The 25309-nt window shown below is 38.8% G+C and overlaps 1 protein-coding gene across 1 annotated transcript in view; it reads left to right on the forward strand.

Annotated features, from left to right (window-relative positions):
• LOC122802849 (vitamin K-dependent protein Z-like) overlaps nucleotides 1-25309 on the forward strand; it is a 342162-nt gene that overhangs the window by 257307 nt on the left and 59546 nt on the right. Inside the window, exon 6 of the mRNA XM_044072639.1 lies at nucleotides 18656-18753. Within this exon, the coding sequence (XP_043928574.1) occupies nucleotides 18656-18753 (98 nt within the window). The remainder of the gene's footprint in view (nucleotides 1-18655; nucleotides 18754-25309) is intronic.

Consider the following 25309-nt stretch of genomic DNA (forward strand, 5'->3'; position numbering starts at 1 on the left):
TGTTTTAAATAATTCAGTTTATTCCATTTCCCAGGTCACAACTCATTGTTTACAGAGCATGCATGACTCAGTTGATACTTCTTCTAGGGCTATGGTCACTGGTATTGTTTTGATGGGGTTTGTCTGGCTACATTTTCTGTAACTCTCAGATGATGTGAACAATGAGATTTTTAAATTCTCCATTGGAGGAAAATGTAGTTATTTGTTCCTCTGCTGCAAAGGTTATCAAAAAGTGTGATGAAAGGGGTAAGTTGTTACAGAGAATCTACAAAGTTTTTCAGCCCTCCTTTTCCAAATATTCAAATGGATTCTCTAACTCTTCACCCAATTTCTCCCAAAAATAAACAAATAAATAAATAAATAAGTAGTCTCACTAAAATGCAGGTAAACAGATGTTTAACAAGAAATGGCAGGGGGTTCTAAAAGGAAATCAGCACCCCTCCCAAAACCAAGCACAGTCCAACAACGTATGACTATTAAAGGGACCTTGCTTCCCTCTCCTATCCTGGCAGTCCCTTTTCCCTTCCAGAAAGTCTGAATCTCCACTTTTCTCTTTGGCAACACATAGATTCAGACAAATGGGCTCTGAAGATCATTCATCAAGGTTACAGATGGTAGTAGGAGGAAATCTCTCTTTTCTAGGGGGAAATTCCTTAACCACCAGACCAGACTTCTTTATTTACCCTTGTCCTCTAGCAACTACTGTCTCAGGGACTGATAGAGCCACTTCCTCCTTCCCAGGTTGGGAACGTTTTTATTCAAAGATATTTTTATGCAAAAGAAAGAACACACTGGAGGACCAGTTTTGCATCTTTCTTTCCTATATCAGTTTATGATAGTGCCCACGTTTAAAATGCTGCCACTTCACAACTTGTTTCCTCTTCTTCCTCATCTAGGTGTTCTGCTAATACTAGATTTAAAAGACACTTATCATCGCATCCCTATTCATCCTGACATATGCATTTCTTAAGGTTTTGTACACCTGGATTACTTTATCAGTTCACTGCCTTGCCCTTTGGACTATCCACTGCACAAATACTGCTCACAAAGTATCCAGCTCCATTATAGCTCATTGCAGGCTACAGGGTATCCATATTTTTCCATATTTAGCCAACTTGCATATCTTTGCAGACTTTTTCAGTGTCAGTAATCTCTCACTTGAGTGAGAATCCTCTTACACAAGCTGAGATTCCAATAGAACACTCTTACATTTTTTTACTCCTTCACACAGTATTGTATCACTGAGGCATCAGCTAGACACCTCTGTTTACATAATTTTTCTTCCACAGAAAAAAATAGATTTATATCTAGATCTATTTCTATGTTTTTTCCACTCAGACTTCGGTCACTGTGAGAGAATACCTCAGGATTTTGAGTTTCATAGCATCTAAGATTCTCATGATACCCCTGGTAAGAATCTATATGAGAATCAAATAGCATCTGAAGTCTCTTAGATCCCAGCAACAACATCCTTTGTCTTTTCAAATACCAGATATTTGTCAGAAGAGAAATCACTTGGTGAAAACATCAAATTCTGTAAATCCAGGTCACCCCTTCTCACTCCCTACTCCAAAGCAGTCAGCCACCACAGACATCACAAACTTTGCTTGGGGGGCAGTTTCAGAATGGATACAAAGTACTAGGAGTGTGGGACACCAAGGACAGATGCAAACACATAAATATATAATAAATGTCTGCCCTGATCAAAGCAGTCAACTTATTGAATCACCTTTGACCCTCTGAACCTCTTTAAGTTGTTACAGACAATACCACAGTCATGTGGTACATCACAAAGCAACTGAGAGGCAGGATGCACCCTCTATTGCAGACTAGTCATGTTGCCATGGGAAATGGCTTCAGAGCAAAATCTTACTTTACAGGCATTCTATATTCTTTCAGAGCAAAATTGTGTGGCAGACAAGCTGAGCATGATAGGTTAAGACCCTAACAAATGGAAACTAGATCAGGGGTTCTTCAAAGATTTGATCCATCTTTGGGGAGTCTCTCAAGTAGACTTATTTCCCTCCTCTTTGAGCAATCATTTGGCAAGATTCTCCTCCAGGACTCCATAAAAGAAAGCCTGGAAGAGTGATGCTTTTTTTCCTTGGACAGGCATGTTCTTGTATGCTTTTCCACCCTTTCCACTGATATCTGGGTCAAATCTAAAGATTGAGAGGAATTTCTCAAGGTCACTGTGATGACTCCTTTCTGGTCCAAGCAAAAGTGGTTGTTCCTTTTTTTGGAAATTGCCAGGGGTAATTACCACAAACTTCCTTGCAGAATGCATCTAATCAAACAAGATCAGGGGTGTTTGATACACCCCAACCTCAATCAACCTCAGCTGACTGTCTGGATGATAGGGTTTCAATTTCCTTTAGGCATAAGTGTACTGATCATGAGTAGATGGTATTAATGGAGGCAACAAAGCCTGCTAGTAAAAAATCACATATTAACAAATGGAAAAGGTTTTCTAGTTGTTGCATAACCTGCACCAATTCAGGGATGTTGTTCTCTAGTTTTACAATATTTGTTGGAGTTATTAGTCTTTCTTACTCCTCCAATAAGATTCATTTATCAGCCATTTGGCATGTCTGCCCATGGATATTCCTCTTTCAATGCATTCTCATGTCAAATTGTTTTTGAACATGGTTTTGCATAAGTGACAGATAATACAACTGGAGGCCACTGCTTGGGATTTTAATTTTGTGTAAACACTTCCTTCATCTGAACCAGCTAATCAAGCTGACTTGGGGTTCTTAACAAGGAAAACTCTTTTACTGATTGCTCTGACCTTTGCAAGAACAGTATCTGAGTTGCAAACTCTTGTGCTGACTCAGTACTATCTCGTTTTCCACAGAGACACGGTTTCTTTGAGAACTAATCCTTCTTTTATGGCTAAAGTGGCATCCGAGTTTACTTTAAGCCAAGCTACCCATCTCCTCGTTTTCTTTCCTGAACCTGTAAATGACGGAGAGAGGTTACTCCATACCTTGGATATCCACAGACAACTCAGGCACTGCCTTTCAGAACTTCATCTCAGTTCTTCTTTTCTTGTGAAGATAAAAAGAAGAAACAAGCTGTGTCAAAACAGGCCATTTCCAAATGGTTACCTAAGGTTATCACCTTTTGTTTTTACAAACCACAATAAAGCTATTCCAAACAGAGTCAAAGCCCACTCTACCAGGGCCTTGGCTTCATCTATGGTGTTTTAGAAAGGGTTGGATTGCAGAAGTATTCTAGAAGCAGCATCTTGGTCCTTTATACATACATGTACAAGGTATTACAAGCTTGATTCTTTCTCTATGACTAGATCGGGCTTTGCTAGGACCATTTTCCAGGGGATCATGGATCCTTCCTCTTACATCTCCCAAGTATAGTAAGCTAGAGTAATCTTTCCATAGTGCTAAGGCTACTGCAGCAGTGATCAAAATGATGAACATAGTATAATTGTGTGAGTAAACTTACTATAACAGTAGATGTTCAAATGATGGGTCTATATTAAAAGACCGAAGAGGTGCATCAGCGAACACCTCTTGGTCGATATGTAATGAGCAAACGCACTAAAGCGCAAATGCTCAAAACAGTGTTTTTTTCCCTGGGAAAGAAACCACTAGCACAAACACACACACACTTTAAATCATAACAACGTGGGGGAGGGGCTTTGCCCCCCAAACACTCCAATGTGGGGGGCTGTGCCCCCACACTCCCCTAACTAAATATACCAACTCTGAGATCACACTACAGTGAGGAAAGGGGTGAACACATGGGGATGGCCAAGCAATTTCTTTCCCAGGGAAAGAAATCACTGTTTTGAGGGTTTGCACTTTAGTGAATTCGCTCATTGTGTCGACCAAGAGGTGTTCGCTGAACCACCTTTTTGGTCTTTTAATATAGACCCCAAATGGTCACTGCCTCCCTCCATCCCTCTTGTTTTTTTGGTGTGTTGTTTATGCCAGAGTGCAAATATTTTTTTTTTGTCATTGTTGTTCCTAGCATTACCTTTTTAGGGGGGTGGATATTCCTTTCCCATTCAGAGACATGAGAATGGTCTCCCATTTATCAAAGCTGCTACTACAGTAAGTGGCTTTATCACTCAACCATTGTTAGTTTGCTGAAATGGACTTCCTCAACCATACTGGGAAAGGTACAGGGCAGAATGATTTTCTTATGGGATACCATAAACTGGATCTCCCTCTTGGTTCCCTTATTATTTAATATATAATAGAAAGGATTATGTGCAGGTGCCTTCATGAAGAATTATTAAAAAGACATCCTTTTGATGCTCTCCATTGAACACAAGGGCCCGAGCAAAGAGGAAGATGTTTGCCTTATATGCCTTATCAATCTTGATTCAAAGTCTTGGGAAAACTCTTACAGTAGATTAGAAAGTATGTATACAAATCACTGAAGCTTCCACGATAAACAGCAAAAGATATTTATTTGATAAAACAAGCGCTTTCACGGACTCGACAAGTCCGCTTCATCAGGTTACAAATTTCTTAAAAAATGACCACATTTTATATAGTAAGGCATACGCCCTAATTAACTACCATTTTGGCGGTTAAAAATATAATTAAACATTAATTAAACAATTAATACCATTTAGGCTGAATTCCATATAAGGAAACCACTTCCTGCAAAACATCTCTTACATCTTATATTATCTTGAATCCAAAATGTAAAGGAAACATTCAGTTACACATATAAAATTTCCCTTCATTGCTTTGTAGGACAAATCATTATACATACTAGCTCATAGAATATGCAAAAAGTGTTCAATCCAACTAGCATATAGTGTTTGCATAACATGATAATTTTATCTTTCTTAGGTTAAGAATATATGTAATAGTTCAAACTAAATTCAATATAATTGTTCCATAAAATTATTCAGTCATATATTAATTTCATATTCTGAATATACCAATAAATCTAATAAACTTTAAGTGGTCATAAAAATAAAAAATATAAAAAACGAATCCATAACATGACGTCTCATATAATAGTATGGCTAAGCCACAATAATAAATCATAATTTAAAAAAGTGTATTTAGTTATTTACACATTCATATGAATAAGACAAAAATGGAATTAAATATATATATTTACATACTCCTAACAAATTCCTGCTTGTATAAAAACTATTTAGTAATTTTCTCTAAATCTAAATTAAGATATCTCTATAATAGTGCTGGTTTGATACTAAGTGCTGTATTCAGTCCTGGCTCTATATGCGCCCTGAGTAATAAAATCCATTTCAGCTCGAAGAGTTCCAAAGTACCTATTGTATTGCCTTCCCTTCTGTTATGATGGAGTATCTGTAATACTTTGAATTTGAACATATGGGATGGAAATAACTGACAGTGCCTGGCTAAAGCATTGTTGGTGTTCATCTTCCGTATATCATAAATATGGTTGTAGGCTCGATCTCTGAGCCTACGTGTTGTCAAGCCTATGTAATAGGCATTGCAATTGTCACATGTCGCCAAATAAATTATATTTTTGGTCTCACATGTGGCATAAAAGTTCGGTACAAACTTATAGCCAGTCTGTATATTTTCATATGCCTGTTCATCACTAATGTAACTACATACACTGCATTTCTTACATGGAAAGGTTCCCCTCCTAAAATTGGTTCTAATGTCCAAAGGTGTTTGTAATACTTTCTCTTTGCATAATAATCTTTTTAAATTTGGACAGTTGCTATATCTGAAAACAGGGTATTCACCCACCACATTTTTCAAATCTTTATTCATATAGAGCAACTTCCAATTTTTGTTGATAATATCTTTAATATATCTTACATCATTCGTGAATTTGATGTCATATTGTATCTTGCCTATCCCAAGTTTATTATGATGTCCAAGATAGCCCCGTTTACAACTGGCCTTGGGGTTCGTAACATTATTATGTTGCATGCATGTTTGTATATATTCTGGATAACCCCTGTTCTTAAAGCACTTAATTTGAAAATTTAGCAACTGTTCTCTATCCTTGGCATCACTGCATAATTTGGTTATTCTAGCCATTTGATTTTTAACAATATTTGGAAAAATATGGCGGGGGTGCATGCTCTCATGATGTAAAATGCCATTTTTCCAGCAAGATTTTCTAAAAAGCGATGTAGTAAACCTGTTCCCATTATTTTTCATTATTGTTATATCCAGGTAGTTAACCTTATTCAGTGAGGCTTCATATGTAAACCTAAGGAATGAGGTAGTTGATTCCATATACTCAATAAAACTGAGCAAGGACTCCATACTGCCATTCCAAAAGAGTAAAATGTCATCCACAAATCTCCTGTAGTAAATAACATTAGCTACGAAGTTTTCATTGTTCAAGATATGTGTTCTCTCCCATTCATATACTGCTATATTAGCGTATACATTTGCACAAGGGGTGCCCATGGCTACCCCCCATATTTGTTTATAGACCTTATCTTGGTACAAAAAAATGTTATTATTGAGTATCAACTCTAATAAGGTACATATAATAAACTGTTCATTTTGATCACCCATGCCATGATCGTTCATACAGCTTCTAACAGCTTCTACTCCAAACTCATTGGGTATGCTTGTAAATAGATTCCTTATATCTAAAGTGACCAATAGTGTCTCACAATTCACTTTTCAACCCATTGTGAATTTTCTAAATCTTCCAATAGTGTGTATGAATTTTTTAATATGGTTGGAATCTTATCTATCAGCGGGGCCAGTTTAACTTGTACATACTGTGAGGCGTTCTCAGTTGCCCATGATTGACCAGAAACTATCGGTCGAACTGGTGGGGGGTATACCCCTTTATGCATTTTGGGCAGTCCCTTAATGATGGGAATCAAGGGCGCTTCAATATCCAAAAAATCATACAATTGTTTGTCTATACATCTTGACATCAGGAGGTCGTAGAATGTATCTCTAACATTTCCAATTATGGATATGACTTCAGCTCTATTGATCATTAAATAAGCAGTATCATCACATAACATCATATTCATTATGTCATTGTAAAAATTGGAATCCATTAATACTACCCCACCCCCTTTATCAGCTGGTCTAAATATCACACTTTCATCATTACATAGTGAGTCTAGGCTACTTCTTTGTGATTCACTCATATTATAAAATAATTTTTTGTGTCCTTTTTCTTTATAATATGCATAGAGATCAAATTCACATGCACGTAAAAAACAGTCGATAGAGCTAGGTAGCGGTGGATTGAAGGTGCTTTTCCTTTTAAGAGCAGTATTTTTTAACAATAAGGCATTATGTTCAGTATTATTTTCATCAGAAAATAGAAGTTTCAGGGCCAGTTTTCTAGTAAACTTTCGGAGCATTATAAGAGTATCAGAAAGTTCACTACCCGAGAAGGGATAAACGAAAGACCCTTGTTAAGTACAGTACATTCAGATTCAGTCAACTCATGAGATGAGACATTGAAGAATAAAACATTCAGTGTTTCTTCTTCCTGTTCTCCCAATTGTCTCCAGATATTTTGCGCTTCCCCCTTCCCCTGCTGGACGATCGCATCGGGCTCGCTGTTTGTAAGGAAGCGGGGAGTTTAAAATCGATGACATATTGGGAGCAGTATTCAGAGTATGAGTGCCTTCTTTCGGTCTAGCTCCTGTTGTGGCATTTTTCAAACCTTGCTGATTGCAAGGCAGAGAGGAAGCAGGTGAAGCAGTATCCACTTCTGAAGAAAGCAAACCACTATTAGGTATTGTGTTGTCTGAGTTAGTGACATTGATGTTAGTGGTTACGCTACTCACTGTATCATTATTCACTTGATTTGCTTCTCGAGTTACTACTGTCTCATTATATCTCGGCCATATAAATATGTTGCCGACACGGAAATCATTACAGTCTCTTTTTAACTTTTTTAGCTTCACTTGTTCTAACTTATTACTGTAGAAAGTCACTTGTGATAACATGCTATTAAGTTTAGATAAGCAATGTTCACTTTTATATTTAGTAACCATATGGTTATGCTCACCTTCAACTTTGTCAATTAATTCATTTTCCACCGGTTGAAAATAGTCAATAAGTAGTCTCAAATATCTGTTACCAAGATCTAGGTTGAGTTGTTGCCATCTTCGTAGGAGCTCGGGATGCTTCTCCATAGCTCGGCATGCAGAGTACACGCATGCCCCGCGGAATGACCTTAAAATGCAGGCACGCCTCCAGATGTTTTCTCTGCCAAAGGAGCCTGTGAAGTTTGTAAAGATTGCTCTCCAAGCTCCTCAAATCTCCATAGAAATCTTGCATATTCTCGTTATGGGTATTCACCTCTAGTGGAACATTACCTTGATTATCAAAGTTCAATAAAGAATTATCACGTTGGTGGAATATAGCATTCCAATTCATAGCATCACTGGCAACTTTCGGTGTATAATCCAGCTCAATATTTAAGTTTTCCATCGCGTGATGATTAGCCAGGAAATAAAACAAGAGAAACCAAATTATCAGCACCAGACCCAGCACGATCATCCAAAGCTTCAGCAAAAATAAAACGATCAGTATGTATACAAATCACTGAAGCTTCCACGATAAACAGCAAAAGATATTTATTTGATAAAACAAGCGCTTTCACGGACTCGACAAGTCCGCTTCATCAGGTTACAAATTTCTTAAAAAATGACCACATTTTATATAGTAAGGCATACGCCCTAATTAACTACCATTTTGGCGGTTAAAAATATAATTAAACATTAATTAAACAATTAATACCATTTAGGCTGAATTCCATATAAGGAAACCACTTCCTGCAAAAACATCTCTTACATCTTATATTATCTTGAATCCAAAATGTAAAGGAAACATTCAGTTACACATATAAAATTTCCCTTCATTGCTTTGTAGGACAAATCATTATACATACTAGCTCATAGAATATGCAAAAAGTGTTCAATCCAACTAGCATATAGTGTTTGCATAACATGATAATTTTATCTTTCTTAGGTTAAGAATATATGTAATAGTTCAAACTAAATTCAATATAATTGTTCCATAAAATTATTCAGTCATATATTAATTTCATATTCTGAATATACCAATAAATCTAATAAACTTTAAGTGGTCATAAAAATAAAAAAATATATAAAAACGAATCCATAAGATGACATCTCATATAATAATATGGCTAAGCCACAATAATAAATCATAATTTAAAAAGTGTATTTAATTATTTACACATTCATATGAATAAGACAAAAATGGAATTAAATATATATATTTACATACTCCTAACAAATTCCTGCTTGTATAAAAACTATTTAGTAATTTTCTCTAAATCTAAATTAAGATATCTCTATAATAGTGCTGGTTTGATACTAAGTGCTGTATTCAGTCCTGGCTCTATATGCGCCCTGAGTAATAAAATCCATTTCAGCTCGAAGAGTTCCAAAGTACCTATTGTATTGCCTTCCCTTCTGTTATGATGGAGTATCTGTAATACTTTGAATTTGAACATATGGGATGGAAATAACTGACAGTGCCTGGCTAAAGCATTGTTGGTGTTCATCTTCCGTATATCAAAAATATGGTTGTAGGCTCGATCTCTGAGCCTACGTGTTGTCAAGCCTATGTAATAGGCATTGCAATTGTCACATGTCGCCAAATAAATTATATTTTGGTCTCACATGTGGCATAAAAGTTCGGTACAAACTTATAGCCAGTCTGTATATTTTCATATGCCTGTTCATCACTAATGTAACTACATACACTGCATTTCTTACATGGAAAGGTTCCCCTCCTAAAATTGGTTCTAATGTCCAAAGGTGTTTGTAATACTTTCTCTTTGCATAATAATCTTTTTAAATTTGGACAGTTGCTATATCTGAAAACAGGGTATTCACCCACCACATTTTTCAAATCTTTATTCATATAGAGCAACTTCCAATTTTTGTTGATAATATCTTTAATATATCTTACATCATTCGTGAATTTGATGTCATATTGTATCTTGCCTATCCCAAGTTTATTATGATGTCCAAGATAGCCCCGTTTACAACTGGCCTTGGGGTTCGTAACATTATTATGTTGCATGCATGTTTGTATATATTCTGGATAACCCCTGTTCTTAAAGCACTTAATTTGAAAATTTAGCAACTGTTCTCTATCCTTGGCATCACTGCATAATTTGGTTATTCTAGCCATTTGATTTTTAACAATATTTGGAAAAATATGGCGGGGGTGCATGCTCTCATGATGTAAAATGCCATTTTTCCAGCAAGATTTTCTAAAAAGCGATGTAGTAAACCTGTTCCCATTATTTTTCATTATTGTTATATCCAGGTAGTTAACCTTATTCAGTGAGGCTTCATATGTAAACCTAAGGAATGAGGTAGTTGATTCCATATACTCAATAAAACTGAGCAAGGACTCCATACTGCCATTCCAAAAGAGTAAAATGTCATCCACAAATCTCCTGTAGTAAATAACATTAGCTACTGAAGTTTTCATTGTTCAAGATATGTGTTCTCTCCCATTCATATACTGCTATATTAGCGTATACATTTGCACAAGGGGTGCCCATGGCTACCCCCCATATTTGTTTATAGACCTTATCTTGGTACAAAAAAATGTTATTATTGAGTATCAACTCTAATAAGGTACATATAATAAACTGTTCATTTTGATCACCCATGCCATGATCGTTCATACAGCTTCTAACAGCTTCTACTCCAAACTCATTGGGTATGCTTGTAAATAGATTCCTTATATCTAAAGTGACCAATAGTGTCTCACAATTCACTTTTTCAACCCATTGTGAATTTTCTAAATCTTCCAATAGTGTGTATGAATTTTTTAATATGGTTGGAATCTTATCTATCAGCGGGGCCAGTTTAACTTGTACATACTGTGAGGCGTTCTCAGTTGCCCATGATTGACCAGAAACTATCGGTCGAACTGGTGGGGGGTATACCCCTTTATGCATTTTGGGCAGTCCCTTAATGATGGGAATCAAGGGCGCTTCAATATCCAAAAAATCATACAATTGTTTGTCTATACATCTTGACATCAGGAGGTCGTAGAATGTATCTCTAACATTTCCAATTATGGATATGGCTTCAGCTCTATTGATCATTAAATAAGCAGTATCATCACATAACATCATATTCATTATGTCATTGTAAAATTCGGAATCCATTAATACTACCCCACCCCCTTTATCAGCTGGTCTAAATATCACACTTTCATCATTACACAGTGAGTCTAGGCTACTTCTTTGTGATTCACTCATATTATAAAATAATTTTTTGTGTCCTTTTTCTTTATAATATGCATAGAGATCAAATTCACATGCACGTAAAAAACAGTCGATAGAGCTAGGTAGCGGTGGATTGAAGGTGCTTTTCCTTTTAAGAGCAGTATTTTTTAACAATAAGGCATTATGTTCAGTATTATTTTCATCAGAAAATAGAAGTTTCAGGGCCAGTTTTCTAGTAAACTTTCGGAGCATTATAAGAGTATCAGAAAGTTCACTACCCCGAGAAGGGATAAACGAAAGACCCTTGTTAAGTACAGTCTTGGGAAAACTCTTACAGTAGATTAGAAAGGCTGACCTTGCCTTCTCATTTGGTATTCTTAAATAATAGAAATTGTCATTAACATCCTGCATATTTGTTTGCTGTTATGCTGGAGTATAATAGTATGAGTACAGTGCCAAGACATTTCCCACTGGATCGTGTATAAACTTGATTCTATAAAATGGAGTTACCGTGACAGTGTATGGATCTGATTGTGTTTGTTAATGCCTTTCAGATGTGGGTGAAGCCTTTATATAATAATCAAACAGTGAGGCTATCCTTCACTTCAAAGCTGATGCTATCCTTCAAGTTCTACAAGGGCACTAATCAAAGATGCCTATTACCCACTATGTTCTTTATTTTAGTTACTGAACCACTTAAAGTATGACTGAACGCAATGAGCTTTTCTCCTCTGCCACAAAACACTGTCCATTCATGGAGTACTAAAGTTTATGTAGAGGACTATATGGAGTTCACTCCAGACATAGATGTTACTTAGTAAACATATGGTATGAGGCGGGGACTTTGTGCATATCTCTCACTAGAAGATTAATACTCATAAACCCATGATCTCATGCTGAGGTAAATATTTGTGTGACACTACAGAGCTCCCTTTCCCAGAGGTGTGTGAGGCAACATACACATCTTTCTTGCGAAGAATATGCAGAATGTCTCAATGTGGGCAAACTATGACTCATTATTTAATAATCTGAGCAACTTGTGAAATGAAGATTCTGTTTTGCATGTTCATCTTTCAGCAAGTGTTGCAGCAATCAGAAGAACATGCATCCCAAATACATACTGGTTACTCTGCCATTGTCCATTGTCATGGAATTCCCTGACATTACTAATGCTGCAGACAATAACCAATATTTCAAATCAGAAGAGAGGTCAAACTCACAACTCATTGGCTTGTACAGGCTTTCCTCAGTGTGAGAGTGGATTGGGTCTTCTTTTGAACTTGATGATGTGTAAACTGACTTATGTGGATTATCCATTGACAGAAATCACACTATTGCCTGTGGTTTTGGCTAAAATATTCCATTCTTGTGTTCGGAAGGTAAAAAGGCTGGCCCCTCCCCCAGTACATCAGGAGATACATTACAGAAGAACCCATTTGTTGGGCACACGTTATTAATGCATGTAGTTTCACCCCAGTTTCTAGACTGTGTAGGAATAATATAGTATATTTTCTGTTATGGAATTGCCCAATGACCCTGAAAAAAAAACACATTGGTATTTCACAGCAATTGTGAAAGGATGCAGAACTGTTCTATATTTTTAATGTTTTGCTTAATCATATTATTATAATCAATGCATTCCAAAATCTGGCAAGTAGGTAGAACATTCCCCAGAGTGATCACTTGATTGGATGTTTTTAGACCTAAAGAGTGCAGAATGCAGTTTAGAGTATCCTAGTGTACTTATACAGGGATTAGGGCCAACAAATCCTCCGGACCAATAATATTTCTAATAGATAATAATGGGCAGAGTAGTAGATAGGGAAATTTGCACTTGGCACAGTTCCATGCAATGCACCTCCCATACTAAAGTTAAGGAGTAAAGAAACAAAAAAAAAACTACAAAATGTTCCACTAAAATTGTGGAACAACAAACAAACAAAATAGCTTCTTCTCAGATGATACATCACAATATCACTGCTGAATAATACAGCAATTGGCAATGCCTGTATTTGACTTCTGCATTAATGTTTGCTGCCTTCTAGTCGATTGCACTCTTCAGCCTACCCAATCTATGCTTTTGATACGAGGCTATGCTTAGTATGTGCTTACATAATTTGGTGGGTAAAGTCAGCATACATAAAATCCTATGTCACTAGATGGGTTGCAAACTGGCTCAAGGACAGAACCCACATGGTTAGAATTTCTGGAACCATGTCAGACTCCAAACCAGTTACAAGTGGCGTCCCACAAGGCTCAGTCCTGGGACCTCTCTTGTTCGGTATATATTTCTCGGAGGTACAGGCCAAGACGGAAGGACTGTGGCTGACCAAGTTCGCAGATGACTGCAAACTGGGTGCCATAATCGCCTCTCCAGCCGACACAAGCATCCTCCAAAAGGGCCTCATAGAAACAGTCAACTGGTGCCAGAGGTATGGCCTCAAGCTAAACGCCAAAAAGTGTATAGTCATCCCCTTTGGCAAAAACAAAGTGCCCACAAATTACCACATAGGTGGTAATCCATTAAGTACGGAAGAAGTAATTAGGGACCTGGGGACCCAAGTTGATAGCAATCTCTCATTTGACAACCACGTGACCAAAGTGGTTAGAAAAACATTTTATATAGCCCACCTAATCATGAAGGGATTCACATCTAGATCAGGGGAGGTCATCGTGCCTCTTTACTCATCCCTCCTCAGGCCTATAATTGAGTACAATGCCCCTTTTGGGATGTACCTTACCAGACACCTGCAGCAACTGGAAAGACCCCAAAAGTACCTCACCAAGAGGATCAAAGGGCTCAAACAGATGCCATATGCTGCCCGGTTAAAGAAACTCCAGCTCTACTCAGTGGCATACTGCCTGCTCAGAGGCGATCTGTGCCTGACGTATAAAGCCATGTCCAACCCGGAATTAATGGACATGCTGCACCTCAGAAAATCCAAATCCCATCGAGCTACGTGCTCGAGAGACTTGAACCCCAGCACTGAAATAAATAGGACATGCTGGAGGGACAGATTCATAACCCAGAGGCTCCCTTCACTCTGGAATAAAATCCCAGTCCACGTTAGGCAGAGTCCCTCATTGACTCTCTTCAAGAGGAATCTTGATGAGTGGATGGGAGATCGTAGGTTTACCTCAGGTATTACTTCTGTGTCACTGTTAGACAGAGGCACAGTATATTAACCTTAAAAAAAGGTATAGCAAAATTAATTTAAAATGGTTGGCGAAAGCTAAACACACTCTGGCTAGGCTTATAAATGCCCTAGGGCAGATAGCCTAGTATGAACCTATGAACCTATGAACCTATGAACTCTGATTAATTCTACCAAATTAAATTGACAATGAATTAACTTAGAAATTGCCCACTTTTGTGCAGGAGAGGACTGTATCAGAAAACTTTGCCAGCAAACATTAATGTTCTTAGATCACTGGATTTTTTATTTTATGCATCTGAATGCAGTTTTTCAATGACACTGGTCAGCAGCAGAGTATTTAAGCAATGGACTGGCAGGAATTTCAGCTTGGTAGAGGTGTTTGGCCCCAAATACAGATTCAGAGCATTTCATCTGGACCTATCTGATAGGGAGAAAATCAAGGGGTCCTCTCCCAGCCATTTTATCTTGGTTTTTATGATAGTCTTTTTGCTTACCATTTAGTGATTCTTTGGAGACCCCTTTTTAGGTGTTCAGATTTGGACAGGACTGAGAGTGGTACAGTGGATAATTTTTGCCTCCTCACAGCAAGAGGTTCTCCAGCTCAGTTCCCAGCTGGTGTACTTTCTATGCAGACTTTGCAAGTCCTCTCTGTATTTGCATAGGTTTCTTCCTGGTGCTTCAGCTTCCTCCCACATTCCAGATACATGCAGTAGGTGGACTGAGGATGCTAAATTGTCTGTAGATGTGACTGCATGCATGTGTGATATGGAAGAAAAAAATTGCCAATCTATTTTTGTTCCCCTCTTTGCCTTGTAACCCATGTGGATAGAGGTGGCTGTCTGAGATGTCGCTGTAGGAGTCAGCTACAACTTGTAAGAGTAAGAGAAAAAGGATTCTGATGATACTAATCAGTGGCATCAATCACCTACACTATTACCCTATGGCTGGAAAGCTTTTTCATCCACCTTCTAGAGTAGTCAGAATACAGAAGTCAAATGATTATCACAAAAATATTATGTTTGTTGGGATCAGAGCAGAGAGAATAACTAATTGGGAAAAGTGTTTTTCTTTCACTCTAAATGTGTAATGCTTTTGTGTGTGATTTTGCTGATTGGCTGTTACTGATTGCTATCAAATAACCATGTCAGTGTTATTTTATGTTTTTATGTATATGGTTACTAGAAAATTATTTTGTCTCTCTCTCTCTTTATCTTGCTCATGGCAGTTCAATTATTTTAAAATATCCCTTATGCCTTCTAGACTACCTGCTAAAATGAAATTGCCAAGTGAGATGTTTTCTTCACATGTTGGTGCTGCTGTCATCTACATAGGATCATAGGATCATAAGAAGTCACTAGGCTATTGGCCCTGAGGACCATATGAGCGTAGCCCATGTTTAGAGAAGTCAGCACCCAAAGCCCCTGTCCAGAAGGGACATTGGTGGAATCCCAGGGGTGTATTTTCTGTTTCCCATCCAGTTATCCAGGTTGCGCTTGAAAAGGGATAATGAGGTACTCTGCTTGAAGTGAAGAGGAAGTCAATTCCACAGATGGGGGAGTTTCTGGGATACAAATCTGTCCCGCTAACAAGTTCTATTGATCTCACAGAGCAGGTTGAGGTCGCACGTGTGGGTTACTCGAGGGGAGCTTGACTTGCAGGTATGCAAGGTGAGGTCTGAGATTGCTTTGTATGCCAGACAGAGGTCACCTCTGAGGAGTCTGTATGATATTGAGTAGAGGGACAGGGCTTTTAGCCTATCTGTGTAGGGTAGATGTTTGAGGCCCTGGATTCTTCTGCTGAGGAACCTCTGTGGTCTCTCCAGCTGCTGCATGTGCTTTATGAAGTACATGCCGAAGGGGGCATCATACTCAATAATTGGACTTATAAGGGAAGAATACAGGGATGCTATGACTTTCTTGTCCCTAGATGAGATACCCTTACTTATGAGGTGGGCCATGTAGAAAGCTTTCCATACAATGGAAGCGACATGGTGGTCAAAAGTCAGGTTGCTATCAACCTGGGTGCCCAAATCCCTCACGACTGATTACATGCTTAGGGCATTGTGATTAATGTGATAATATGTGGAGATGTCACTCTTCCCAAAGGGGATGATGATGCATTTTTTGGCATTCAGCTTGAGAGCATGTTTCTGGCACCAGTCATTTGCAGTCATTTGTTTGGTTGAGACCCTCCTGGACATCCAAATCACTTGGGGAACTGATGACCATGCCCAGCTTGCAGTCATCTACAAACTTGGTCAGCCATAGCCCACTGGTTTTGGCCTGCACTTCATAAAAGTATATCCTGAATAACAGAGGCCCAAAGACTGATCCCTGGGGTACACCATTTATTATGGGTCTACTGCTTGAGGTGGCTTCCCCTATTTTGATTAGGTGGGTTCTGTCAGTGAGCCAGTTTGCTACCTATATGGTAACATATGGATTGATGCCTAGTTGAGAGAGTTTATCTATTATGCCTGAGTAGGGAATAGTGTTGAAGGCTTTGGCAAGATCAAGGTAGATGGTGTGCACCATCTTCCCCTCATCCGTGGCTTTGGTGACTGTCTCAAAGAAGTTGACCAGATTTAACAGACATGACCTCCCCTTGAGAAAGCCAAACTGTGTGGGGTCAAGTGTTTGGAGGTTGCCAGTGTCACTGTTAATGAGGTTCATGATAATCCATTCCATGGCCTTGCAGATCACACTAGTTAGGCTGATGGGTCTATAATTTCTAAGATCAGTGGACGCTTGTATAAAAGGATAAGAAAAAAGAATGAACATGCCACCTCTTGCTCTCAAATATTTAAATAACTGAAACATTCTTAGTACAAACTGCAGTTTAGGTGGAAGTGTGGAAGCAGCAGTTCTTGTAAAAGCCAGCAAACTTCTACTCTAACTGCTGTTTGTATCGAGTGTTTCAGCTGCTGTTAAAAGCTCAACAGTCTTAGCAAGCTTCAATTTAAACTGCTGTTTGTAGCAGCTCAACAGTTCTTGTAAGAGCTACCAAGCATCCACCTAAACTGCAGTTTGTACTAAGAGTGTTTCAGTTATTTAAATATTTGAGAGCAAGAGGTGGCACATTTATTATTTTTTCTTACACATTTTATATTTGTTTGAATGGCCTTTAGTGGTGTGATTTGCTCTCTCTCTGCTTGTGTAAATGGATGACAGTGGCTGTCCTACACTCAGCTATGGCAAAGCCAGTGCTCAGGCTTTGGTTGACTAGGATGCCTAATGGTGCTGCAAATTCATGCCTGAGTTTATTACCATTACCATTAGTTCTACTCTGCAAATGCTGTTATTGTCTTCTTAGTCTGGTCCACATGTACCTACTTAGGAGGATGCATCTTGGCAAAGATGATGTCAGAGTTGTGGAGGTGTACATTTGGAGAGTTTCTACTTTGTTCACTAGTCTAACTCTTCCTACCCCTAAAATGGTCCATTACTTTCTAATAATTGGCACCATCTCTAATACTGATGGTTGGTACCACTGTTGAGATATGGACAATGTTTTATGAATATTACACAAATTATTTTTGTGTGTTCACTGTCTTAAGTGTTCTCAACAGAGTGGTCAAAAATTAATCATTTGAAGCTTCTTGTGGAAAACAGCTCCACAAATACTTACTTCCACTATCTACACCAGGACCAGAAACAGGCCTACTGATTAACAAAATCCACATCACTCATTAATGGCAACTACACTGAAAAAGGCCACTCCCTTTTTCTCAGAGACAGTGAGCTGGATCCCCTGCTTAATTCCTTTCTATTCTTTGCCCCACTCAACAAATCATTTATGCTCAACTTATTAACACCAAGTTGCAGCAAAACAGGTGCCTGTTCCTCCTCCAAACTAGCAAATGATTCATTCTTTAAACACTCTGGGGACAATGACATACTTCAAACTCACATAGTCATAATTCAGGACATGAGCCAAAATGTGGCTGACATAGGTAGTCAGATATGTTTATTTGCTATTTGTATTTTATTGGTAAATAAAGTCTTCTGGTTTCTTATAGTCTGGCGATGTGTGATGTTTCCTGTTCATATTAACAAAGGCAATTTACTGACTTTGGTTCAGTTCAAAAGAAGTTTCAAATATTTTTTTCAGTATTTCCCATATAAGTGTATATTTGATTTACTGACTGCTAAAATAAATGCTCTCTCTTCATTACTGCATAATTTGATTTGCTTGTTAACTATGTCTATCATAGCAGATTACAGATAAAGGAACTGGCCATAATAATAGCAGCTAACAGTGTCCTTCTTTGTCTATCATTCCCTGAACTTTATCAGCCCCGTATGCTTGTGGGAGGCGTTTGGCGTGGGAGAAAAACTCAATCAAAATGACTGTGGACCAACACAACACTTCCAGTGGAGAATTCCCTTGGCAGGTACATGAAATGATTGCTTTATATTTTTAGTAAAAGAAGTACACCTTTATACATCTGATTTCAAAATATTCTAGCATCCTTCTGTCTAGTGGCTAGATATCAATGCATAATCTTGATTGATTCTTTTTAAATTTTACATCACAAATAACTTATGGATATTACATGGTGTGACTAAAGGTACTCCAAAATCAGTAGTTTAGTGATATACTATAACATGTAAAATCAGAGTTAAGAAGACTTCAGGACAGTTTCAGATATTAAAGCCTGCAGGATTAGCTACTTCCATATAAGGTGGAGTTCATTACCAGAATCATATCTAATCTAACTAAAATACCAAACATAGGATGACAAATACTTTTGCATAGCAAAGAAATTAGCTGAAGAAACCAAACCAGCTGGAAATCCTACAGACTTCTGAATACTTTGCCTTCAAGTATGCCATTTCTGAATGGTACAGTGACCACTGGAGACTTATGTATACAAAGAAAATGTATTCATCTATCCATAAAGAAAGCAATTAGACAGATGGGAAAGGAGGTGAGAGTTGTACCCAATTACTAGCTCAGAATACCCCCACTATTTTGGAGAGAAAGAGCGCAGATGTACTGTATTTCCAGCCAAGAAAATTACTAATATTTTAGTGAGAAAGACTGCAGGAAGTTTGAATGTGTGCCTGATGTCATATTAAACCACTCTAGAAATGACAACTGGATGTATAAAGAAGATGCAAGAATATGAGGACCAGAAAAAATAATGCTACTTCAGCCATTAGACATTAAGAATACAGTAACCCCAATCCAGAGGAATGTAGGGGACTTAGACATATGAGTAGGGTTAGCTCATGTCAGAAGGGTTCAGCCCCTCCCCTGCACTATGTTACTCAGACATGCTAATTATAGCCCTAACCCTGCCTGTAACCCCAGCCCTACACATTAGGTTACTAGACATCATTTCCCTAGCAGTACAACTAAACACGACACAAGAGAAAACTAGACATACAGTCGCACCATAGACATTCCAATACCCAACGACAACAAAGTATCTGTCTGTTCCTTAACCCTTACTCTAACCCTAACCATTGAACACGTGCACATAAGCACTCAGCCGCAGTGTTGACATTTTTGGTATGTCTGAAACTTTCAGCATTACTACCCACTTTCACTGCATTTTCATTTCCCATTTGATGTTGCAAGTTCCATTTCTTCCTGCACTTGAATAGTAGCACATTTCACAATTTCTGACACCCAAAACAGTATTTGACAACCTGTGAACACAACAAAATGTATGGTACCCGTGTGTGTGTGTGTGTGTGTGTGTGTGTGTGTGTGTGTGTGTGTGTGTGTGTGTGTGTGCAAACTTTAAATACACTTTTAATTTCCACTATAGCATGATCTCCCTGTTTTACAGCGCACTTTTCTAAGAAGCATTGAGTATGTAGTACATGAAGTGTTATGCAGCAGAGAGTTATAGCATGGATTCCTATATCTATATTAATACCAGCATAACCAGGGGTTGTGCAGGTACACTACCTTTATCTATCAAGTGTTGATTCAGTAAACACTTAAAGCCTTTCATGTTGCAGACTGTTTTAAGTGAAGTGGGATGGAATTCCAGATATTAGTAATATTTTCTAAGTCAGCACAACTATCAAAAATAAATAAATAAAAACACAGCAATCCAAAGGAAAATGTTGTAAATGAAGACCTCTGCCACATCCTACATAATTACATTAATAAGATTATCTATAAATGTAACTAAAGTGGGTTCACTTCAGATGATCGAGTTTCCGAAATCTTGAATCTCATATGGTGGAGACCATATGATCGAGTTTTCATAAACTCGAACATCTGACAGGGGGGGGTGTAAATAAAGTGTATGAGTGCCTTAGGTGAGGGATTCTGCAGGGGGCAAGCCCTCTGCACTCCTGCTACTTAAATATATGAAGTCCGAGATTGTGCTACAGTGGGAATGCGGAAATCTCTTGTTCTGCAGTGTCTGCAGAAGTGCGGAACGGGATATTTCTCTTTTCCCCACTGTAGCGCGATCTCGGAGTTAGTATATTTAAGTAGGGGTGTGGGGGTTGCAGGGGGGCTTGCCCCTCCACAAAAACGTCTTTAAATGTGTTTTTTTTTCACTTCTGATGTTCGAGTTTCTGAAAACTTGAACATATGGTCTCGATCATATGAGTTTCAAGATTTCGGAAACTCGATCATCTGAAGTGAATCCAACTAAAGTATACAACTTAAAATCCTAATGTAGTTTTCACTATACCACTAAAATAATTAAAAAATAGCCCAGCTATGCGGCATAGAGGGACAAATCTCTGAATATGTCCCATAAAACTGAGTTTAAGAAGTAGCACATGCAGGGGATGGAAGTGAGAGGGTATCACAAATGTGTGAGTGGGACTGAGAAAGTATCACAATGTGTGAGTGGGAGTGAGAATGCACCATAGTGTGTGAGTTGTAGTGAGGAGGCATCACAAGATGTGAGATGGAATGAGAAGGCATTACAATGTGTGAGTGGGTAAGAGAAGGCATCATGAGGTGTGAATGGGAGTGAGAAGGCATCACAAGATGTGAGTTGGAATGAGAAGGCATTACAATGTGTGAATGGGTGTGGGAAGGCATCATGAGGTGTGAATGAGAGTGAGACAACATTATGAGATGTGACTGGGAGTGAGAAGGCATCATGTGATGTGACTGGGAGTGAGAAGGCATAATGGTGTTTGAGTGGGAGTGCAAAGGCATCACAATATGTGAGTGGGAGTGAGAAGGCATCATGATGTGTGAGTGGGAGTGACAAGGCATCATGAGGTGTGAGTGGGAGTGAGAAGGTATTATGATGGGTGAGTGGGAATGAAAAGGCATCATGAGGTGTGACTAGGAGTGTGAAGGTATCATGAGGTCTGATTGGGAGTGAGAAGGCATAACGAGATATGATTGCGTGGGAGAAGACATGACAATGGGAGTAAGAAGGCATCACAAAGTGTGACTGTGGGTGAGAATGCATCATAATGTATGAGTGAGAGTGAGAAGGCATCACAAGATGTGAATGGGACTGAAAAGGCATCGCAATGTGTGAATGGGAGTGAAAAAGCATCATGAGGTCTGAGAGGAGTGGGAATGCATCACAAAATGTCAGTGAGAATGTGAAGGCATCATGAGGTGTGACTGGGAGTGAGAAGGCACCAAATGTGTGAGTGAGAGTGAGAAGGTATCACAAAATGTGAGTGAGAGTGAGAAGGAATCATAATGTGAAAATGGGAAAGAGAAGGCATTACAAGGTGTGAATGGGAGTGAGAAGGTATCATTTATTTATTTATTTGACATTTGTTGACCAGGTTAGTCCAAATGTGACAAAGCCTTTTTTTCTGTGAAGACCCGGGGAGAAAAGCTACACAGTAAATACATGCAATGTAAGTTGGCTTAAAATAATATAAAAATACATCCCGTAGACATAAAAAATAACAGGTAGACATAGATTGCAAAAGGGAGTCAACAATTCAATACGATGAGGTAAAGAGGAGAGTACCAGGAATAATACAGACTAGTGTCTTAACAATTTCAAGTTATATAATACAAATAAAATAGATAAATCATGAGATATGAATGGGAGTGAGAAGCCATCACAATGTGTGGATGGGAGTGAGAAGATATCATAAGGGATGAGTGGGAATGAAAAGGTACCACGAGGTGTGAGTGGGACTGAAAAGGCTTCACGGGATGTGAGGGGGAGTGGGAAGGCATCATGAGATGTGAGTGGGAGTGAGAAGTCATTGCAATGTGTGAGTGGGAGTGAGACGGTATCATGAGGTATGAGTAGGAGTGAGAAGGCATCACAACATGTGAGCGGGAGAGAAGACATCACAAGGTGTCAATGGGAGTGAGAAGGCATCACGAGATGTGAGTGGGAGTGAGAACGCATCACAATGTGTGAGTGGATATAAGAAGGCTCCATGAGGTGTGGAAGGGAAGTGAGAAGGCATCATGAGATGTGATTGGGAGTGAAAGTGCATCAAGACATGTGAGTGGTATTGAGAAGGCATTACACTGTGTGATTAGGAGTGCAAAGGCATCATGAGGTGTGAGTGGGAGTAAGAAGGCAACAGTATGTGTGAGTGAGAGTGAGAATGCATCACAAGATGTGATTGGAAGTGAAAAGGCATCATGATGTATGAGTGGGAGTGAGAGGGCATCAAGATGTGTGAGTGGGAGTGAAAAGGCACCAAGATGTGTGTGAGTGGGAATAAGAAGGCATCACAAGATGTGAGTGGGAGTGAGAAGGCATAATGATGTGTGAGTGAGAGTGTGAAGGCATCATGAGGTATAAGTGGGAGTGAGAAGGCATCACAAGGTGTGAGTGGGTGTGAGAAGGCATAATGATGCATGAGTGAGAGTGTGAAAGCATCATGAGGTGTGAAAGGGAGTGAGATGTCATCAAGAAGTGTAAGTGAAAGTGAGAAGGCACCACAAAGTGTGAGTGGAGAAGGCATCACAAGATGTGAGTGGGAGTGAGAAGGCATAAGGATGCATGAGTAAGAGAGTGAAGGCATCATGAGGTGTGAGAGGGAATGAGAAGGCATCACAAGATGTAAGTGGGAGTGAGAAGGCAAAATGATGCATGAGTGAGAGTGAGAAGTCATCAAGAGGTGTGAATGGGAGTGAGAAGGCACAGCAATAGTTGAGTGGGAGTGAGAAGGCAGCACAATGTGTTAGTGGGAGTGTGAAGGCATTATGAGGTGTGAGGGGGAGTGAAAAGGCATCATGAGTTGTGAATGGGAGTGTGGAGGCCTCCCAATGTGTGAATGGGAGTGCGAAGGCATCGTGAGGTATGAGTGGGAGTGAGATGGAATCACGAGATGTGATTGGGAGTAAGAAGGCGTCACAATGTGTGAGTAGGAGTGAGAAGGCATCACAATGTGTGAGCCGGAGTGAGAAGGCATCAGGAAATGTGAGTAGAAGTAAGAAGTCATCACAATGTGTGAGTTGGAGTGAAAAGGTATGATGAGGTGTGAATGGGAGTGAGAAGGCATGATGAGGGGTGAATGGGAGCGAGAAGGCATGATGAGGGGTGAATGGGAGTGAGAAGGCATGATGAGGGGTGAATGGGAGTGAGAAGGCATGATAAGGGGTGAATGGGAGTGAGAAGGCACCATGATGTGTGAGTGGGAATGAGAAGGCATCACGATGTGTGAGTAGGAATGTGAAGGCATCATCATGTATGAGTGGGAGTGAGAAGGTACCTCAATGTGTGAGTGGGAGTGTGGAAGCATATTGACGTGAATGGGAGTAAGAAAGCATTTCCATTTCAACTGTCTTGTAGAATCAATGTATAGCATGTGCAGTTAGCAGACATGAAGCACTAGTTGGAGAATATGCACTTGGCTTGGTGACGGTAGCCTCTTCTGCAAATCTGTAGAGGTGTGCATGCATAGTGAGGAAGCACAGCAAACCCCACAGTGATGTAGACGTGCATGTCATCAGGATATCATGAACTACCCCCTCCTCAAAGAGTGAGATCACTATAAGTGCAGCATTGAAGCAATCAGGAGCTGCTCATAACTGTAGAAGTTTCTAGTCTAATGGGATAGACCCAGATCTCAGGCATAAACCTCAATGTCTGCCTGGTTGACAGATTCCTCTATTTTGCTCTTAGTATAAAGAGATTCATAAGACCCTCCTCTCTCCAGGCAAGAAATTACCTTAAGATTTATTGCAGTGGGGATTAGTGATCAGCAGGTAAGGAGATAAAAGGATATTAAAACATAATAATGTAAAAGCTTGTTTGACATCTTTGGAAAGAATAGAAAGAAAACAAAAAACATCGGGCCAGAAAGAAAAACTGTGTGACTGCTATAAAAATAAACTCAAATCCCAATAAATAAAACAAAACAAAACAATTTGGGGCTTATCTTTAGAAAGAAAATTATAACATAACTGCAGAAGGAAATCAACTACTAGACGGCCAATTATAAAAACCACATGAAACTCCTTTCAGTAAAATTCAGTAGACACAAAAGTAAACAATGTAATCCCTAGCTCTTAGTGAAAGAATAAGAGAGATCTTCCTTATTATTCAGTTTTGGTTCTTGAGTAATTTTTAGCATTTAACTGACTGTGTTTTTTTTTTCTTTTGCATAATCCTGTATTGCTTTCCATCCCACCTCTTGGAATGGAAAGAGAAGATGATATCAGAGCTGGTTTCATGCTTTAATTACTCTATATACTATAGCTTTACTTATGACTCCATTCTGGAAACACCTGTTCTTCACAGTATACATGCTTCTACTGTGATAAGTCATTAGGAAAAGATCTTTTAAGTTATAATGCTAAAAAAAATTACACTCAGCTTTGTTTTCCATCAGTAATATGTGTTGGCTTTAACAACACTGCAATATAGCCTGAGTGGCATTTTAAATCATATAAACAGTGATTACTTCAATTTCAATTCAGGGAAGACTCGGTCCATGGCTGTACATCTCCTTTTGACCACCTGCAGGCAGATCCTTTTCTTTTCCCATTATTAGTGGGGGAAAGCTGATAAATATGTACAA

This window comes from Protopterus annectens, chromosome 5.part0 (assembly GCF_019279795.1).
Source record: "Protopterus annectens isolate FY-2018-M chromosome 5.part0, PAN1.0, whole genome shotgun sequence".
NCBI lineage: Eukaryota > Metazoa > Chordata > Ceratodontiformes > Protopteridae > Protopterus > Protopterus annectens.